This window comes from Macaca fascicularis, chromosome 19 (genome assembly GCF_037993035.2).
Source record: "Macaca fascicularis isolate 582-1 chromosome 19, T2T-MFA8v1.1".
In the NCBI taxonomy this organism is placed as follows: Eukaryota; Metazoa; Chordata; class Mammalia; order Primates; family Cercopithecidae; genus Macaca; species Macaca fascicularis.
The window spans coordinates 20054248-20069170 of record NC_088393.1 but is presented as its reverse complement, the minus strand read 5'-3'; the positions used below and the strand labels follow the sequence as shown (position 1 = coordinate 20069170).

Here is a 14923-nt window from a genome sequence, read left to right as displayed (position 1 = left end):
TCACGCCAGCCCGGCCCTCCCGGAGCTCTGCGTCCCCGATCTGGTCCTGCATAATCAAATACAGTATAACAAAGTGCAGATAACCGGGACAATGGGGCTGTGTGCTCCGGACCGTGGGAGCCCGGGGCCGCCGCAGGGAGGCGGAGGGAGGAAGCCACAGGGCAGGGCAGGGCCGGGCTTTGCAGGGGGCAGCGCTGTCCCAGGGTGAGGGGTACGGGGGCGGGATTGCAAAACCCTAGTTTGCGCCCGATGATCAGCTGGGGCCGCAGGCGTGGGCCTCGCACAGGAGGCCGCGGCGCGCTGTAGCTGCGAGCTGGGAAAGCCGAGGATGGGCGGGGGTCCGGGCGGTGGGAGCCAAGTCGGATCAGGGAGTGGCTTGTAACTCGGCGGCCCATTGGACACGAAGAAGAGAGCGGGGTGGGGCTGGGAGGGTTGGGGGTCCGGAGAAGGGGCGCGGACCCAAGACCACCTGGAGCTCCGCCCGGGCTGCGCGGAGTCGCGGCGGGAATTTTGGGGTCGCCGGGTGACTCAGCCCCGCAGGCTCGAAACTGCGGGCGCGTGAGGTGTGCAGGGGCCGGGGTGGGGGTCCCGCGCCGGAAATAGAGGCGACCGAGGGGCCGCGAGGCGGGGAGGAAATAGGGGGGCTGCGGTTCCGGGCGACACCGCCCCCGACGCGGCCGCGGAGGCGGGGCTCCCCCAGGTGGCAGGGCGGGACTCCCCCAGGTGGCAGGGGCGGGGCGCCGGGGAGACCCCGCCTCCCGCGCCCTCTCAGCAGCCCACGCAGGGCGCACCCGGACGCTCCACCGCTCCCGCCGCGGTCGCCGGGCCATGGGCCTCGAGCCCGCCCCGAACCCCCGCGAGCCCGCCTTATCTGCGGCGTGACGGGAGGCCCAGGTGAGGCCGGCACGGACGGGAGGCGGGCGGGTGCGGGCCTGGGCCGGGGGGAAGGGCGCGGCACGTGCCTGCGGGGCCAGGACGCCGCCCCCTGATCCCTGAACCCCCTACCCCTTCCCCAGTCTGGAGACGCCTGGAGGCCCGGCCAGCTGTCCCTTCCCCAACCGCTGTCTTTGTCCCGGAGACCGCCAGTGTCCTCCGTCCCACCCGGAACAGCCTATTGCCCCGCCCGCTTGGGAAGCACTCGCGCCCAAATCCGGCAGACCAACTTCTGGGACCGACTCTCTGTCCACTCCGATCACCTCCACGCCTCGGCACCGCTCCCTCGCAGGGTCCTAGCAAGTGACCTCACTCTTGTGGGCACATGCTCCCGGGTCTCTGCTCCCCACACTGACTCCAGCACCTAAGTGACCCTCCCTCATCTCGTCCCGCAGCTCACACCCCTTTGTCTTGCCTCTCCCTACAGCCCAAACCGGGTCACACATTGGCGGCAGGTGGGCTGGGATTCGACCATACATGGGTTTTGTTTCACTTCTTCTGGTTCAAAACCCTGTTGACTTGGGTTATGTCTTGACACAGGTCTTATTAGTAGGTAAGAAACAGCAGCTCCTCCACCCCCACCCCAGCCCCATGGAGCTTGCTTTTTCCAGGCTACCGTGGTCCTCACCACTGCCACTTTGCTCTGAGGCATCTGAATTCAAGACCCTTGTCCTTCCTTGTCCTCTGTAGCTGCCGCCCCTCCCTGTGTCCTTCCAAGAAGCGCCACATGCACTGATCTCTTGTGTCCCCAGATGGTCACCATGGGCCATTGCTACTACAACGAGACCATTGGCTTCTTCTATAACAACAGTGGCAAGGAGCTCAGCTCTCACTGGCGGCCCAAGGATGTGGTCGTGGTGGCACTGGGGCTGACCGTCAGCGTACTGGTGCTGCTCACCAATCTCCTGGTCATAGCAGCCATCGCCTCCAACCGCCGCTTCCACCAGCCCATCTACTACCTGCTAGGCAACCTGGCCGCAGCTGACCTCTTCGCGGGCGTGGCCTACCTCTTCCTCATGTTCCACACTGGTCCCCGCACAGCCCGACTTTCACTTGAGGGCTGGTTCCTGCGGCAGGGCTTGCTGGACACAAGCCTCACTGCGTCGGTGGCCACACTGCTGGCCATCGCTGTGGAGCGGCACCGCAGTGTGATGGCCGTGCAGCTGCACAGCCGCCTGCCCCGTGGCCGCGTGGTCATGCTCATTGTGGGCGTGTGGGTGGCTGCCCTGGGCCTGGGGCTGCTGCCCGCCCACTCCTGGCACTGCCTCTGTGCCCTGGACCGCTGCTCGCGCATGGCACCCCTGCTCAGCCGCTCCTATTTGGCCGTCTGGGCTCTGTCGAGCCTGCTTGTCTTTCTTCTCATGGTGGCTGTCTACACCCGCATTTTCTTCTACGTGCGGCGGCGAGTGCAGCGCATGGCAGAGCACGTCAGTTGCCACCCCCGCTACCGAGAGACCACGCTCAGCCTGGTCAAGACTGTCGTCATCATCCTGGGTGAGTGGGGCCCTCAGGGGGCAACAGGCACCCTGCTTCCCCCTGTTTCCCACAAGATGCTTCGAAGCAATTAACAAAACAAGCTACCTGATAGAGGGTGATAGGGGGAAGACTTAGGTGGGGAATGTTCTCCAGGGAGGTCATATATGAGCAGAGGCCTGAATGCTGAGGATAGGAACAGAGAGAGTTCCAGGCAGAGGAAACAAAGTAAAAACCTAAAGGCAGTACCAGGCCAGAGCCTCTAAAGAGGAAAGCGGGCTTGTGAGGAGGAGAGTTCGGCAAGGCCTTAAGGGGCACAGACAGGAGTCATATTTTGAGTTTCGTGGGAAGCCCTTGAGAGTTTTTAGCAGTGCTGGCCGGGTGCAGTGGCTCACGCCTGTAATCCCAGCACTTTGGGAGGCTGAGGCGGGCGGATCAACTGAGGTTGGGAGTTGGCAACCAGCTTGACCAACATGGAGAAATCCCGTCTCTACTAAAAATACAAAATTAGCCAGGTGAGGTGGAGGTTTTTGAAACTCCATCTCAAAAAAAAAAAAGTTTTTAGCAGTGCTAAGCCTGGTTTAACAAAAAGCCTTTAAATTATTTTTTAATCTATATGTATTTTTAAATTATTATTATTATTATTATTATTATTATTTTGAGACTGAGTCTCGCTCTGTCACCCAGGCTGGAGTGCAGTGGCGCAATCTCGGCTCACTGCAACCTCTGCCTCCCAGGTTCAAGTGATTCTCCTGCTTCAGCCTCCTGAGTAGCTGGGACTACAGGTGCATGCCACTACGCCTGGCTAATTTTTGTATTTTTGGTAGAGATGGGGTTTCACCATGTTGGCCAGGATGGTCTCGATCTCTTGACCTTGTGATCCACGCGCCTTGGCCTCCCGAAGTGCTGGTATTACAAGCATGAGCCACCGCACCCGGCCCATACTTTTAAATTTCGAAATTTTTTTTTTTTTAGAGACAGGGTCTTACTCTTGCCCAGGCTGGACTATAGTGGCTCCATTGTAGCTCACTGCAGCCTCGACCTTCAGGGCTCAGGCAATCCTCCCGCCTCAGCTTCCTGAGTAACTGGGACTACAGGCATGTGCCACCACACCTGGCTAATTTTTTATTTTTTGTAGAGATGAGGTCTCACTATATTGCCCAGGCTGGTCTGAAACTCCTGGCCTCAAGCGATTATCCTGCCTCAGCCTGTCAAATGCTTCAGTGAGGTATGATCATGCCACTGTACTCCAGCCTAGGTGATAGAAGGAGACCCTGTCTCAAAAAAACACACACAGGCCAGGTGCAGTGGCTCACGCCTGTAATCCCAACACTTTGGGAGGCCGAGGCAGGCGGATCATGAGGTCAGGAGATCGAGACCATCCTGGCCAATGTGGTGAAACCCCATCTCTACTAAAATTTTTTTTAAAAAAAGCAGCTGGGCGTGGTGGCGGGCACCTGTAGTCCCAGCTACTCTGGAGGCTGAGGCAGGGGAATCTCTTGAACCTGGGAGGCAGAGTTTGCAGTGAGCCAAGATTGCACCACTGCACTCTAGCCTGGCGACAGAGCAAGACTCCATCTCAAACACACACACACACACGCGCGCGCACACACACACACAAAATGTCCAGTGCCTTGGCCACTGTGTACCAATTAGCAAAGATGGCCCATCTTAGCGGGCCTTCCTGTCACACTGCAGCATCAGCAAAACAGGCAACTCTTGCACTGCAAACTGCACCGTTATTGTTTGAGCTCTGGATACCTCTCCAGCCCCAAACTGAGAGCTGTAGGTGCCGCGCCTCTGACAGCTTGCCCAGCTCACTTCCGCCTCTGTCCCACAGGGGCTTTCGTGGTCTGCTGGACACCAGGCCAGGTGGTACTGCTCCTAGATGGTTTGGGCTGCAAGTCCTGCAATGTCCTGGCTGTAGAAAAGTACTTCCTACTATTGGCCGAGGCCAACTCACTGGTCAATGCTGCCGTGTACTCTTGCCGAGATGCTGAGATGCGCCGCACTTTCCGCCGCCTCCTCTGCTGTGCGTGCCTCCGCCGGTCCACCCGCGAGTCTGCCCACTATACATCCTCTGCCCAGGGAGGTGCCAGCACTCGCATCATGCTTCCCGAGAACGGCCACCCACTGATGGACTCCACCCTTTAGCTACCTTGAACTTCAGCGGTATGCAGCAAGCAACAAATCCACAGCCCCTGATGACTTGTGGGTGCTCCTGGCTCAACCCAACCAGCGGGACTGACTGACTGTCAGGCCAGGGTCTGGCACGGCACAGCACCACTGCCAGCCCTCCCCAGGCACACCACTCTGCCCAGGGAATGGGGGCTTGGGGTCATCTCCCACTGCCTGGAGGAGTCAGATGGGGCACAGGAATCTGGCTCTTCAGCCATCTCAGGTTTAGGGGGTTTGTAACAGACATTTTTCTGTTTTCACTGTGTATCCTTGGTAAGCCCTGTGGACTGTTCCTGCTGTGTGATGCTGAGGGTTTTAAGGTGGGGAGAGATGAGGGCTCTCTTGGGCCATGCTACCCAGTGTGACTGGGTAATGAGGACAGACTTATGGACGTCCCATCCACCTGAGGCTGATTCTTTAGCAGCAGAGACTAAGGGATGCAGAGTGTGAGCTGGCAAAGGTTTGTGGCTCCTTGCAGCCTCCAGGGGCTGGCCTGTCTCTGTTAGAACTGAAGCAGTCCACTGGGAGGGGATGATACAAGGAGTAAACCTTTCTTTTCACTCTGAGGTCTCCAAAACATTTGTTGTTATCAGTTCAGACAGTGTATCTCTCCATGTGTCCCGGAATTGTCTACCTTGGCCCAGGTCCAGCAAGGATCCTTCAACATGGTATCTCCTTGGCCCTGTGCTCCCTCTTCTTCAGTCTGGCTGGCTGTTATTCCATCTCTCTTTTTTTTTTTTTAGACAGAGTCTCACTTTGTAGCCCAGGCTGGAGAAAAATAGCACAATCTCAGCTCACTGCAACCTCCACCTCCCGGGTTCCAGATTCTCGTGCTTCAGGGGAAGCTGGGATTACAGGTACATGCCACCACGTCCAGCTAATCTCTGTATTTGTATTTTTATTATTATTTATTTGTTTGTTTGTTTGTTTTTGAGAGGGAGCCTCACTCTGTCGCCCAGGCTGGAGTGCAGTGGCTTGATCTCGGCTCACTGCAACTTCTGCCTCCCGGGTTCAAGCGATTCTCCTGCCTCAGCTTCCCAAGTAGCTGGGTATCTGCCACCACACTCGGCTAATTTTTGTATTATAGTAGAGATGGTGTTTCACCATGTTGGCCAGGCTGGTCTTGAACTCCTGACCTTGAATGATCCACCCACCTCAGCCTCCCAAAGTGCTGGGATTACAGGTGTGAGCCACCGCATGCCTGGCTAATGTTTATATTTTTAATAGAGGTGGGGTCCCACCATGTTGGTCAGGCTGGTCTCAAACTCTTGATCTCAAGAGATCCACCCATTCACCTTGGCCGCCCAAAGTGCTGGGATTATAGGCATGAGCCACCACGCCCAGCCCCTCTCTCTTATTGGGGTCTTGCACCTGTTCCCCTCTACCTCTGTTCTTTGTTTCCCCTGTCTATTGCTCTGCCTCCATCTCACTGCCTGTCTACCTGTCTTTCTCTGCAGCTCAGGGTAGTGTCTGGACCCTATGAGCCCCCTCCCTCTCCACTGCCCTTTTGTTTGAGCCCTGATGGTTCAAGGTCATGTGCCCAGCCATTTCTATCCCATTGCCCATGACCCGCATTCACACTTCCAGCCACAGGTTATGGGGTTCAGGTAGTGGGATGCAGGATTTGAGCATTACCATTTCTCAAGCTCCTCTGATGTGCCTGGCACACTGGTAAGCACTTTCGGTGCTTTATTTAAAAATTTTTTTTTTGAGACGGAGTGTGACTCTGTCCTCCAGGCTGGAGTGCAGTGTGCGATCTCGGCTCACTGCAACCTCTGGCCCCCAGGTTCAAGCGATTCTCCTGCCTCAGCCTCCTGAGTAGCTGGGATTACAGGTGCCTGCCACTGTGCCTGGCTAATTTTTGTATTTTTGGTAGAGACGGGGTTTCACCGTCTTGGCCAGGCTGGTCTTGAACTCCCGACCTCGTGATCCACCCTCCTCGGCCTCTCAAAGTGCTGGGATTACAAGCATGAGCCACTGTGCTGGGCATTTTTTTTTTTTTTTTTAGGCAGAGTCTTGCTCTGTTGCCCAGGCTGGAGTGCAATGGCGCAATCTCGGCTCACTGCAACCTCTGCCTTCCAGGGTCAAGTGATTCTCCTGCATCAGCCTCCCGAGTAGCTGGGATTACAGGCAGCCACCACACCCAGCTAATTTTTATTTTTAGTAGAGATGGGGTTTCACGGTTTCACCATGTTGGCCAGGCTGGTCTTGAACTCCTGACCTCAGGTAATTTGCCACCTCAGCCTCCCAAAGTGCTGGGATTACAGCTGTGAGCCACCATGCCCAGCCTTAGATTCCTTATTATTTAATCACCTGCATCTTATGGCCCTATCTTGGCCCACTGCAACCTCCACCTCCTGGGTTCAAGCAATTCTTCTGCCTCAGCCTCCAGAGTAGCTGGGACTACAGGTGTGCACCACCATGCCCCGGGCTAATTTTTTTTTTTTTTTTTGAGTTGGAGTCTCGCTCTGCCGCCCAGGCTGGAGTGCAGTGGCCGGATCTCAGCTCACTGCAAGCTCCGCCTCCCGGGTTTACGCCATTCTTCTGCCTCAGCCTCCCGAGTAGCTGGGACTACAGGCGCCCGCCACCTCGCCCGGCTAGTTTTTTGTATTTTTTTTTTTTTTAGTACAGACGGGGTTTCACCATATTGGCCAGGCCTCCTGACCTCGTGATCCACTGGCCTTAGCCTCCCAAAGTGCTGGGATTACAAGTGTGAGCCACCGCACCAGGCTCTTTTTTTTTTTTTGGAGACAGAGTCTTGTTCTCCCTCGCCCAAGCTGGAGTGCAATGACACAATCCTGGCTCACTGCAACCTCCACCTCCCAGGTTCAAGTGATTCTTCCACCTTAGCCTCCCAAGTAGCCGGGATTACAGGCACCCACCATCATGCCTGGCTAATTTTTTGTACTTTTGTAGAGATGGGGTTTCACCATGTTGGCCAGGCTAGTCTCAAACTCCTGACCTCAGGTAGTTCGCCCACCTCAGCCTCCCAAAGTGCTGGGATTATAGGCATGAGCCACCGTGCCTGGCCTTTTTTTTTTTTTTTTTTGAGACAGAGTCTTGCATGATTTCAGCTCACTGCAACCTCCGCCCACCCGAGGTTCGAGCGATTCTCCTGCCTCAGCCTCCCAAATACCTGGGACTACAGGCATGCACCACCATGCCTGGCTAATTTTTTGTATTTTAGTAGAGATGGGATTTCACCATATTGGCCAGGCTGCTCTTGAACCCCTGACCTCGTGATCTGCCCGCTTTGGCCTCCCAAAGTGCTGGGATTACAGGTGTGAGTCACCATGCCTGGCCAGTCTTATTGATTTTTATGTGAGAACACTGACTCAGACATGTTGTGTTCTGGCCCATGGTTAACACAGCTTGGAGAGGGCATATACATTCCCCAAGGGACCAGAGAGGCCCCTGGGAAAGGGACTTCAGATTCCCACAAAGCCCAGAGTTGGTCCCAAGCTCAGCTGGGCTTTCCCTACCTCACCCCATAGCACCCAACCCATGAGTGCCAGACCCGTGATGCATCCCCCTCTGAGATGCTCAGGGAAGCCCCCTCCAAGGCACAGTGTGTGCCAGGATCTCATTCTCTGCTCCCACCTCACCAGTGAGGAGGTGGGGTTATGCCCCTACTTTTGAGTCCCATGCTGAATAACAGCTAGAATTTGAACCCAGGTCACTCACACATGAGCCACCACACCCAGCCACCTGTGCCAAATTCTTAAACCACTAAAATACGCATTGTCAAAGAACCCAAAACTCCCAGGTCCTTCTCTATTAACTGGGCCTGGCCAGGCACTTTGACTACCAAGGCTGCCAACTAATTTCTATGCAGTAGAAACCCCCGATGACCTCCAAAAGGCAACTATGGGACGGGTGAGGTGGCTCATGCCTGTAATCCCAGCACTTTGGGAAGCCGCGGCAGGCTGATCACCTGAGGTCAGAAGTTTGAAACTAGCCTGGCCAACATGGTGAAACCTCATTTCTACTAAAAATACAAAAATTAGCCAGGCGTGGTGGCGGGTGCCTGTAAGCTACTCAGGAGGCTGAGGCAGGAGAATTGCTTGAACCCGGGAGGCGGAGGTTGCAGTGAGCCAAGGTCGCACCACTGCACTCCAGCCTAGGCGACAGAGTAAGACTTCTGTCTCAACAAAAAAAAAAAAAAAGAAAGAAAGAAAAAAAAGGCAACTCTATCTCAGGCTCTCTGAGCTGGCTGTTCACATCAGCTCCTCCAGGTTTTAACCTGCACCCCGTGGGTCTCCTTCAAGACCTTGTCCCATTTCCTCTTGTCGATCTCCCCTCTCTACCAAGTGGCTTCAAATTTTCTTTTTGTTTTTGTTTTTTTTTTTTTTTGGAGACGGAGTCTCGCTCTGTCGCCCAGGCTGGAGTGCAGTGGCCGGATCTCAGCTCACTGCAACCTCCGCCTCCCGGGTTCACGCCATTCTCCTGCCTCAGCCTCCCAAGTAGCTGGGACTACAGGAGCCCGCCCCCTCGCCCGGCTAGTTTTTTGTGTTTTTTTAGTAGAGACGGGGTTTCACCGTGTTAGCCAGGATGGTCTCGATCTCCTGGCCTCGTGATCCGCCCGTCTCAAGCTCCCAAAGTGCTGGGATTACAGGCTTGAGCCACAGCACCTGGCCGGCTTCAAATTTGTGCCTCTGCTGATTCCTGAAGCTTCCAGTGCCCACAGCCCTCCAAGTTCTCTGAAGGTACTACTTCGTTGGGGTTGGGGGCAGGGTTTTGCTCTCTCATCCAGGCTGGAATGCAGTGGCATAAACATAGCTCACTGTAGCCTTAACCTCCTGGGCCCAACTTATCCTCCCGCCTCAGCCTCCCAAGTAGCTGAGACCATGACCAGCTAATTTAGCTAATTTTTTAATTTTTATTTTTGTAGAGATGGGATCTCACTATGTTCCCCAGACTGGTCTCGAACTCCTGGGCTCAAGTAATCTCCCACCTCAGACTCCCAAAGTGTTGAGGTCACGGGTGTCAGCCACTGCACCCAGCCTGAAGGCCACTACTGTTCAGGCCTCCTGGGCAGTGCTGTGCTTGCGGGTGACCTTTTGAACAGGCACTGGTCTCCGTGGCTCCCATGCAATCTATTACTTCCTGTCATTGCAGCCAAGTGTCGGTGGTTTCCTTCATCACAGAGCTTTCCCTATTGTCCAGACACTCAGTCCATGTCTTTCATTTTCACTCCCTACCGTCCCCTTTGGAGTCTCCGGACGCTCTCCAATCCAGCCATTCCAGATGGTGTTTGAATTTCCTCCCCAGCAGCAATGGAGAGAACATGGGCCCAGCCCTGGAAGGGTTCCCAGCCAGCAGGCTAAGGACCTTTTACTGAGCCCACATCTGGAGCCTGTCCTCATAGCAAATAGGCTCCAGGAGGTTCTGTGACTTTGGAGAAGCGATTCATGTCCAGTCCATTCCTTTTTTTTTTTTTTTTGATACCTGGTCTCTGTCAACCAGGCTGGAGTGCAGTGGTACAATCATGGCTCACTGCAGCCTCAAATTCGCGGGCCCAAGTGATCCTTTCACTGCAGCCTCTCAAGTCCCAAGTAGCTGGGACCACAGGCGTGCACCACCACAGGGTCTCACTATGTTGCCCAAACTGATCTCAAACTCCCATGCTCAAGTGATCCTCCCGCCTCCGCCATCCAAAGTGCTAGATTACAGGCGTGAGCCACCGCCCAGTTCCTTTTCTTGTGCAGTAGGAACCTCTGATGCTGTGTCCTAAGGGCTAGAAACAAAGATGTGAGGATTCGCTCTGATTTGGGGCGCACTGCAGGGGAGGCTCTCAGTAAACCTCCTTCCTTCATTCGGTAACCACGTGGTAGCATTTTCTATGCCCAGAACTGTAGACTGCGTAAACAAGCGAGGTCACTCTTTAGCTGGACCTTGAAAGGTGACTGGAATTGATTTCTTCAGTGGAGAAAAGCGCTGCGTTCTGACCTTCTTGTTGCCATCAACCACGCACACCTGTGCTCCCCCTTGGCCGGGTGAAGGGGGCATGGAAAGCTCTAGAGGAAGAGCCAGGGGCCCCAGTGGCCCACCTGATGGGGCTGAGGCTGCAGGGAGCATTAGAGGGACTGAGCAGGGGTCTGGGGCTTGGGGCTTCTGGAAATGAATGGGGGCTGTCGATCAAGCTATAAGAGGTGTGGGGTTCTGAGGAGGAGAGGGTGGCTTGAAGGAAGAGTTGGGGTGCTCCGGGGAGTGAGGGTCTCTGAGGACCGAGGGCTTTGAGGAGGAGCAGGGGGCTCTGAGGAGGAGCAGGAACTCTGAGGAGATGAGTGGGGCTGAAGGAGGCGTGCACCGCGGGAGTTGTGAGGGATGGGGGCCTCTGGCTGGAGCGGAGCCAGCGCTGCCCTGTCTCAGGCTGGAGGAGGGCGCTTGTGAGAAGTGCCGTTGCCTCGGCAACCGCTAACCGAGTCCAAGCCCGGGGTGAGGGAAGTTCGGGGCGTCTCCCGGGGCGGTGCGTGGCGCCGGTTGGCTGACGGCGATGAAGGGGCGTGTCTGTAGGCAGTGCAATACACGGGTTGGCTGGCGGCAGCGGTGGTGGGCGTGGCTTAGGCGCGAGCGCTGGCTGGCGTGGAGCTCAGGCAGCGGCGGTTGGCTGCGGCTCGAGTGCTAGTGCTCCAGGCTCGACGGCTCCTTCACCGCGCCCGCCTGGCCCTGCCGCTCATGGCCGCCACGCAGCGCCCCGCGCCATCGCCCCCCGCCCCGCGCCGCCCGCGGCGGCCCGACACGAGCGACGTCCTGCAGCAGATCATGGCCGTCACCGACCAAAGCCTGGACGAGGCGCAGGCCAGGTGCTGCCCGCGGGCTCGGCGGGGCCACGCAGGGTCGTGGCAGTGAGGGTGGCGGACAGAGGGGACAGGGCGGGGAGGGCAGACTGACGAGAGACGCTTGAGGAGGGCTGGAGGGGGGTCCCGAGGGCGAGGGGATATATGGGGTTCAAAGGGAACGGGCTGGACGGGCCTTATGGGGCTGAGCAGTGGCGTGAAGGATTTTCAACCGTTCATCTTGGGGTGAGAATGTTGAGTTTAGGGAGTAGGGCTGAGAAATGGGCACGTAGGGTACTTTTGACGATTGAATGACTAAATGGGTACGTTAATGGGACTTCTGCAGGTGAGAAGTTTTTTGTTGTTGTTTGACACCGTCTCGCTCTGTCGCCCAGGCTAGAGTGCAGTGGCGTGATCATGGCTCACTGCAGCCTCCACCTCCCCGGCTCAGTTGATCCTCCTGCCTCAGCCTCCTGAGTAGCTGGGACCACAGGTGCACGTGCCACCACGCCCGACTAATTTTTTTGTATATTTTGTAGAGACAGGGGGTCTCACTATAGTTGCTTGAACTCCTGGGCTCAAGCAGTTATTCCGCCTCGGCCTCCCAAAGTGCTGGGATTACAGGCCCCAGCCACCGAGCCCGGCTTGTGGGTGGGAAGTTTCCAGGACAGATGATGGAGAGTGAGTGGTGGGGAATGGGACTCAGGAATGTCTCTGCAGGAGATTGAAGAATTGAATTGGGGTAACTTGGTGTGGGAACAATCCAGAACTTTTGGGAAAAGGGTTAGTGGAGTGGGTGGAGATGGAAGACCTATTTTCTTTTTAATGAATTCAGCAAATTTTTATTGAATCCCTACAGTAACTGCATAGGGAACCGGGTGTTGACAGTCCCTGCTCTCGAGTTCATGATTTAGGGGAGGGAAAGTAAATAGCAAAAAATACGGACTGGGTGGATTGGCTCACATCTGTAATCACAGCACTTTAGGAGGCTGAGGCAGGAGGATTGCTTGAGCTCAGGAGTTCGAGACCAACCTGAACCATGTAGTAAGACCTCGTCTCTACCAAAAATAAAACTAAAAAATTAGTTAGGTGTGACACAAGCCTGTAGTCCCAGCTACTTAGGAGGCTGAGGCAGCAGTGAGCCGAATCAAGCCATTGCACTCCAGCCTGGGTGACAGAGCTAGACAATATCTCAAACAAAAGCAAAAAAGTATAAGCCAGGCATGGGTAGGTAATCCCAGCTGCCTACCAGTGGGAGGATCACTTGAGTCCAGGAGTTTGAGACCAGCCTGGGCAACATAGTGAGACCTCCCTGCACCAATCTGAGAAAAGAAAAAAATAAAATAAATGGCAATAAAAGCTGTAGGGATAGGGGTTGCATGCTATAGGAAGCCAGGTGGAGAAGAACATCTGTGGAGAGGACAGCAGCTTCAGAGGCCCTGAGGTGGGAAAGAGGATATAAAAAGCGGAGCCTGGCTTGGAAGAGAAAGTTCCTAGCCAGGGAGGGGAAGAGTTGAGTTTAAAGGGAGGCCAGGTACGGTAGCTCACGCCTGTAATCCCAACACTTTGAGAGGCCGAGGCGGGTGGATCACGAGGTCAGGGGTTCAAGACCAACCTGGCCAACATGGTGAAACCCAGTCTCTACTAAAAATACAAAAATTAGCCAGGTATAGTGGTGCACGCCTATAATCCCAACTACCTGGGAGGCTGAGGCAGGAGAATCACTGGAACCTGGGAGGCGGAGGCTGCAGTGAGCCGAGATCACACCACTGCACTCCAGCCTGGGTGACAGAACAAGATTCTATCTGAACAACAACAAAAAAATAGTGATAATAAAGGGAGGCTAGAACCCAATTACATGGGGCCTACGAGTCTCAGTAAAGAGTTTTGTTTTTTCAGCCAGGCACAGTGACTGATGCCTGTAATCCTTGCACTTTGGGAGGCCAAGGTAGGCAGATCACCTGAGGTCAAGAGTTCGAGACCAGCCTGGCCAACATGGCAAAACCCCATCTCTACTAAAAATATGATAATTTGCCGGACGTGATGGTGCATGTCTATGGTCCCAGCTACTTGGGAAGCTGAGGCAGGAGAATCATTTGAACCCAGGAGGCGCCTGGGTTCAAGTGCCCCTGCACTCCAACCTGGACGACAGAGTAAGACTCTGTCTCAATAAAAAAAGAGTTTTGTTTTTGTCATCTGGGTAACAATCAGTAGAGAGTTTGGACTATTTATTCCAGTTGCAATGGGGAAAAATAATGGCGTTTTAATACCTCCCATCCCGTTTACCTCCACTCACCACTTGTCAGCCAGCCAGAATCTGTAGAATCTGCTTCACAGGGCAGCCCACCGTGTCTGGGTCCTGCAGTGATTATTAGAGAAAAAGAAAGGAAAGGACTGAAGTCCTTTTGGAGGATGAGGCCTTGTTGAATGGGGACTGTTGTAAGGTGAAGGACGGTCTCTGAGTATGGGACTAGGGTCTGGTGGTGTGGACTGTGTACCCACTAGAGCCCTGTAGTGGGGAGGGGTTACACAGCCAGGTAAAGAGCAGTACTAGGAAGGAAGAGGTAGAGTAAAAGGTGGATAATGCTTGCATTTGTTCTTCAATGAATTTTGTGTGTGTGTGTGACAGACTCTCACATTGTTGCCCAGGCTGGAGTGCAGTGGCGCGATCTTGGCTCACTGCAACCTCTGCCTCCCGGGTTCAAGCAATTCTCCTCCCTCAGCTTCCTGAGTAGCTGGGATTACAGGCACGTGCCCCCATGCCTGGCTAATTTTGTTTTTTTCTTTTTTTTTTTGAGACGGAGTCTCGCTTTGTAGCCCAGGCTGGAGTGCGGTGGTGCTGTCTCGGCTCACTGCAAGCTCCGCCTTCCAGGTTCACGCCATTCTCCTGCCTCAGCCTCCTGAGTAGCTGGGACTACAGGTGCCTGCCATCACGCCCGGCTAATTTTTTGTATTTTTTTTTTTTTTTTTTTTTAGAGACGGGGTTTCACTGTGTCAGCCAGGATTATCTCAATCTCCTGACCTCTTGATCCGCTCGCCTCGGCCTCCCAAAGTACTGAGATTACAGGCGTGAACCACCGTGCCCCGCTAATTTTGTATTTTTAGTAGAGACGGGGTATCACCAAGTTGGCCAGGCTGGTCACAAATTCCTACCTTAGGTGATCTGCCCGTCTCAGCCTCCCAAAGTGCTGGGATTACAGGCGTGAACTACTGTGCCTGGCCTGTTCTTCAGTGAATTTTTAACAAATTTGGCCAATATTTATCAGACCTTTACAATATCTGGGTACTGAGCCGGGCACGGTGGCTCAAGCCTGTAATCCCAGCACTTTGGGAGGCCGAGACGGGCGGATCATGAGGTCAGGAGATTGAGACCATCCTGGCTAACATGGTGAAACCCCGTCTCTATTAAAAAAATACAAAAAACTAGCCAGGCGAGGTGGCGGGTGCCTGTAGTCCCAGCTACTCGGGAGGCTGAGGCAGGAGAATGGCGTGAACCCGGGAGGTCGGGCTTGCAGTGAGCTGAGATCCGGCCACTGCACTCCAGCCTGGGCAACAGAGCA

General features: G+C 55.0%; 2 protein-coding genes across 13 annotated transcripts in view; both read left to right on the top strand.

Annotated features, from left to right (window-relative positions):
- Nucleotides 1-442: 442 nt before the first annotated feature.
- LPAR2 (lysophosphatidic acid receptor 2) lies at nucleotides 443-5161 on the top strand. 5 transcript variants are annotated; one of them, XM_045380319.3, is made up of 4 exons: nucleotides 756-894; nucleotides 1017-1388; nucleotides 1686-2427; nucleotides 4247-5161. In XM_045380319.3, exons 3-4 carry the CDS (start codon nucleotides 1686-1688, stop codon nucleotides 4558-4560), a joined length of 1056 nt encoding a protein of 351 aa, XP_045236254.1. In that variant the 5' UTR covers nucleotides 756-894; nucleotides 1017-1388; the 3' UTR covers nucleotides 4561-5161. The 5 variants fall into 5 exon arrangements, with proteins under 5 accessions (XP_045236255.1, XP_073882669.1, XP_045236254.1 ...); XM_045380318.3 differs by having other exon boundaries at nucleotides 1017-1486; XM_045380320.3 differs by lacking the exons at nucleotides 756-894; nucleotides 1017-1388 and adding an exon at nucleotides 443-563.
- Nucleotides 5162-5344: 183 nt separating this feature from the next.
- The window catches only part of PBX4 (PBX homeobox 4), a 62190-nt gene continuing 52611 nt past the window's right edge, over nucleotides 5345-14923 (top strand). For 7 of the 8 annotated variants that reach the window (XM_074026567.1, XM_074026563.1, XM_074026566.1 and 4 more), the window contains exon 1: nucleotides 11145-11390. Coding sequence is in view for 2 of the 8 variants with exons in the window: in XM_045380315.2 (XP_045236250.1) it covers nucleotides 11263-11390 (128 nt within the window). In the remaining 6 variants the exon portion in view is untranslated. Of the gene's footprint in view, nucleotides 5442-11144; nucleotides 11391-14923 lie in introns of those variants that run through there. The other variant, XM_065535358.2, reaches the window with a different exon arrangement.

Bases quoted from the DNA above. Each gene is read 5' to 3' on its own strand.
- LPAR2 (XM_045380320.3), top strand. From the start codon at position 1,686: ATGGTCACCATGGGCCATTGCTACTACAACGAGACCATTGGCTTCTTC. The intron at 2,428-4,246 runs GTGAGTGGGGCC...TCTGTCCCACAG, and splicing joins GACTGTCGTCATCATCCTGG to GGGCTTTCGTGGTCTGCTGG.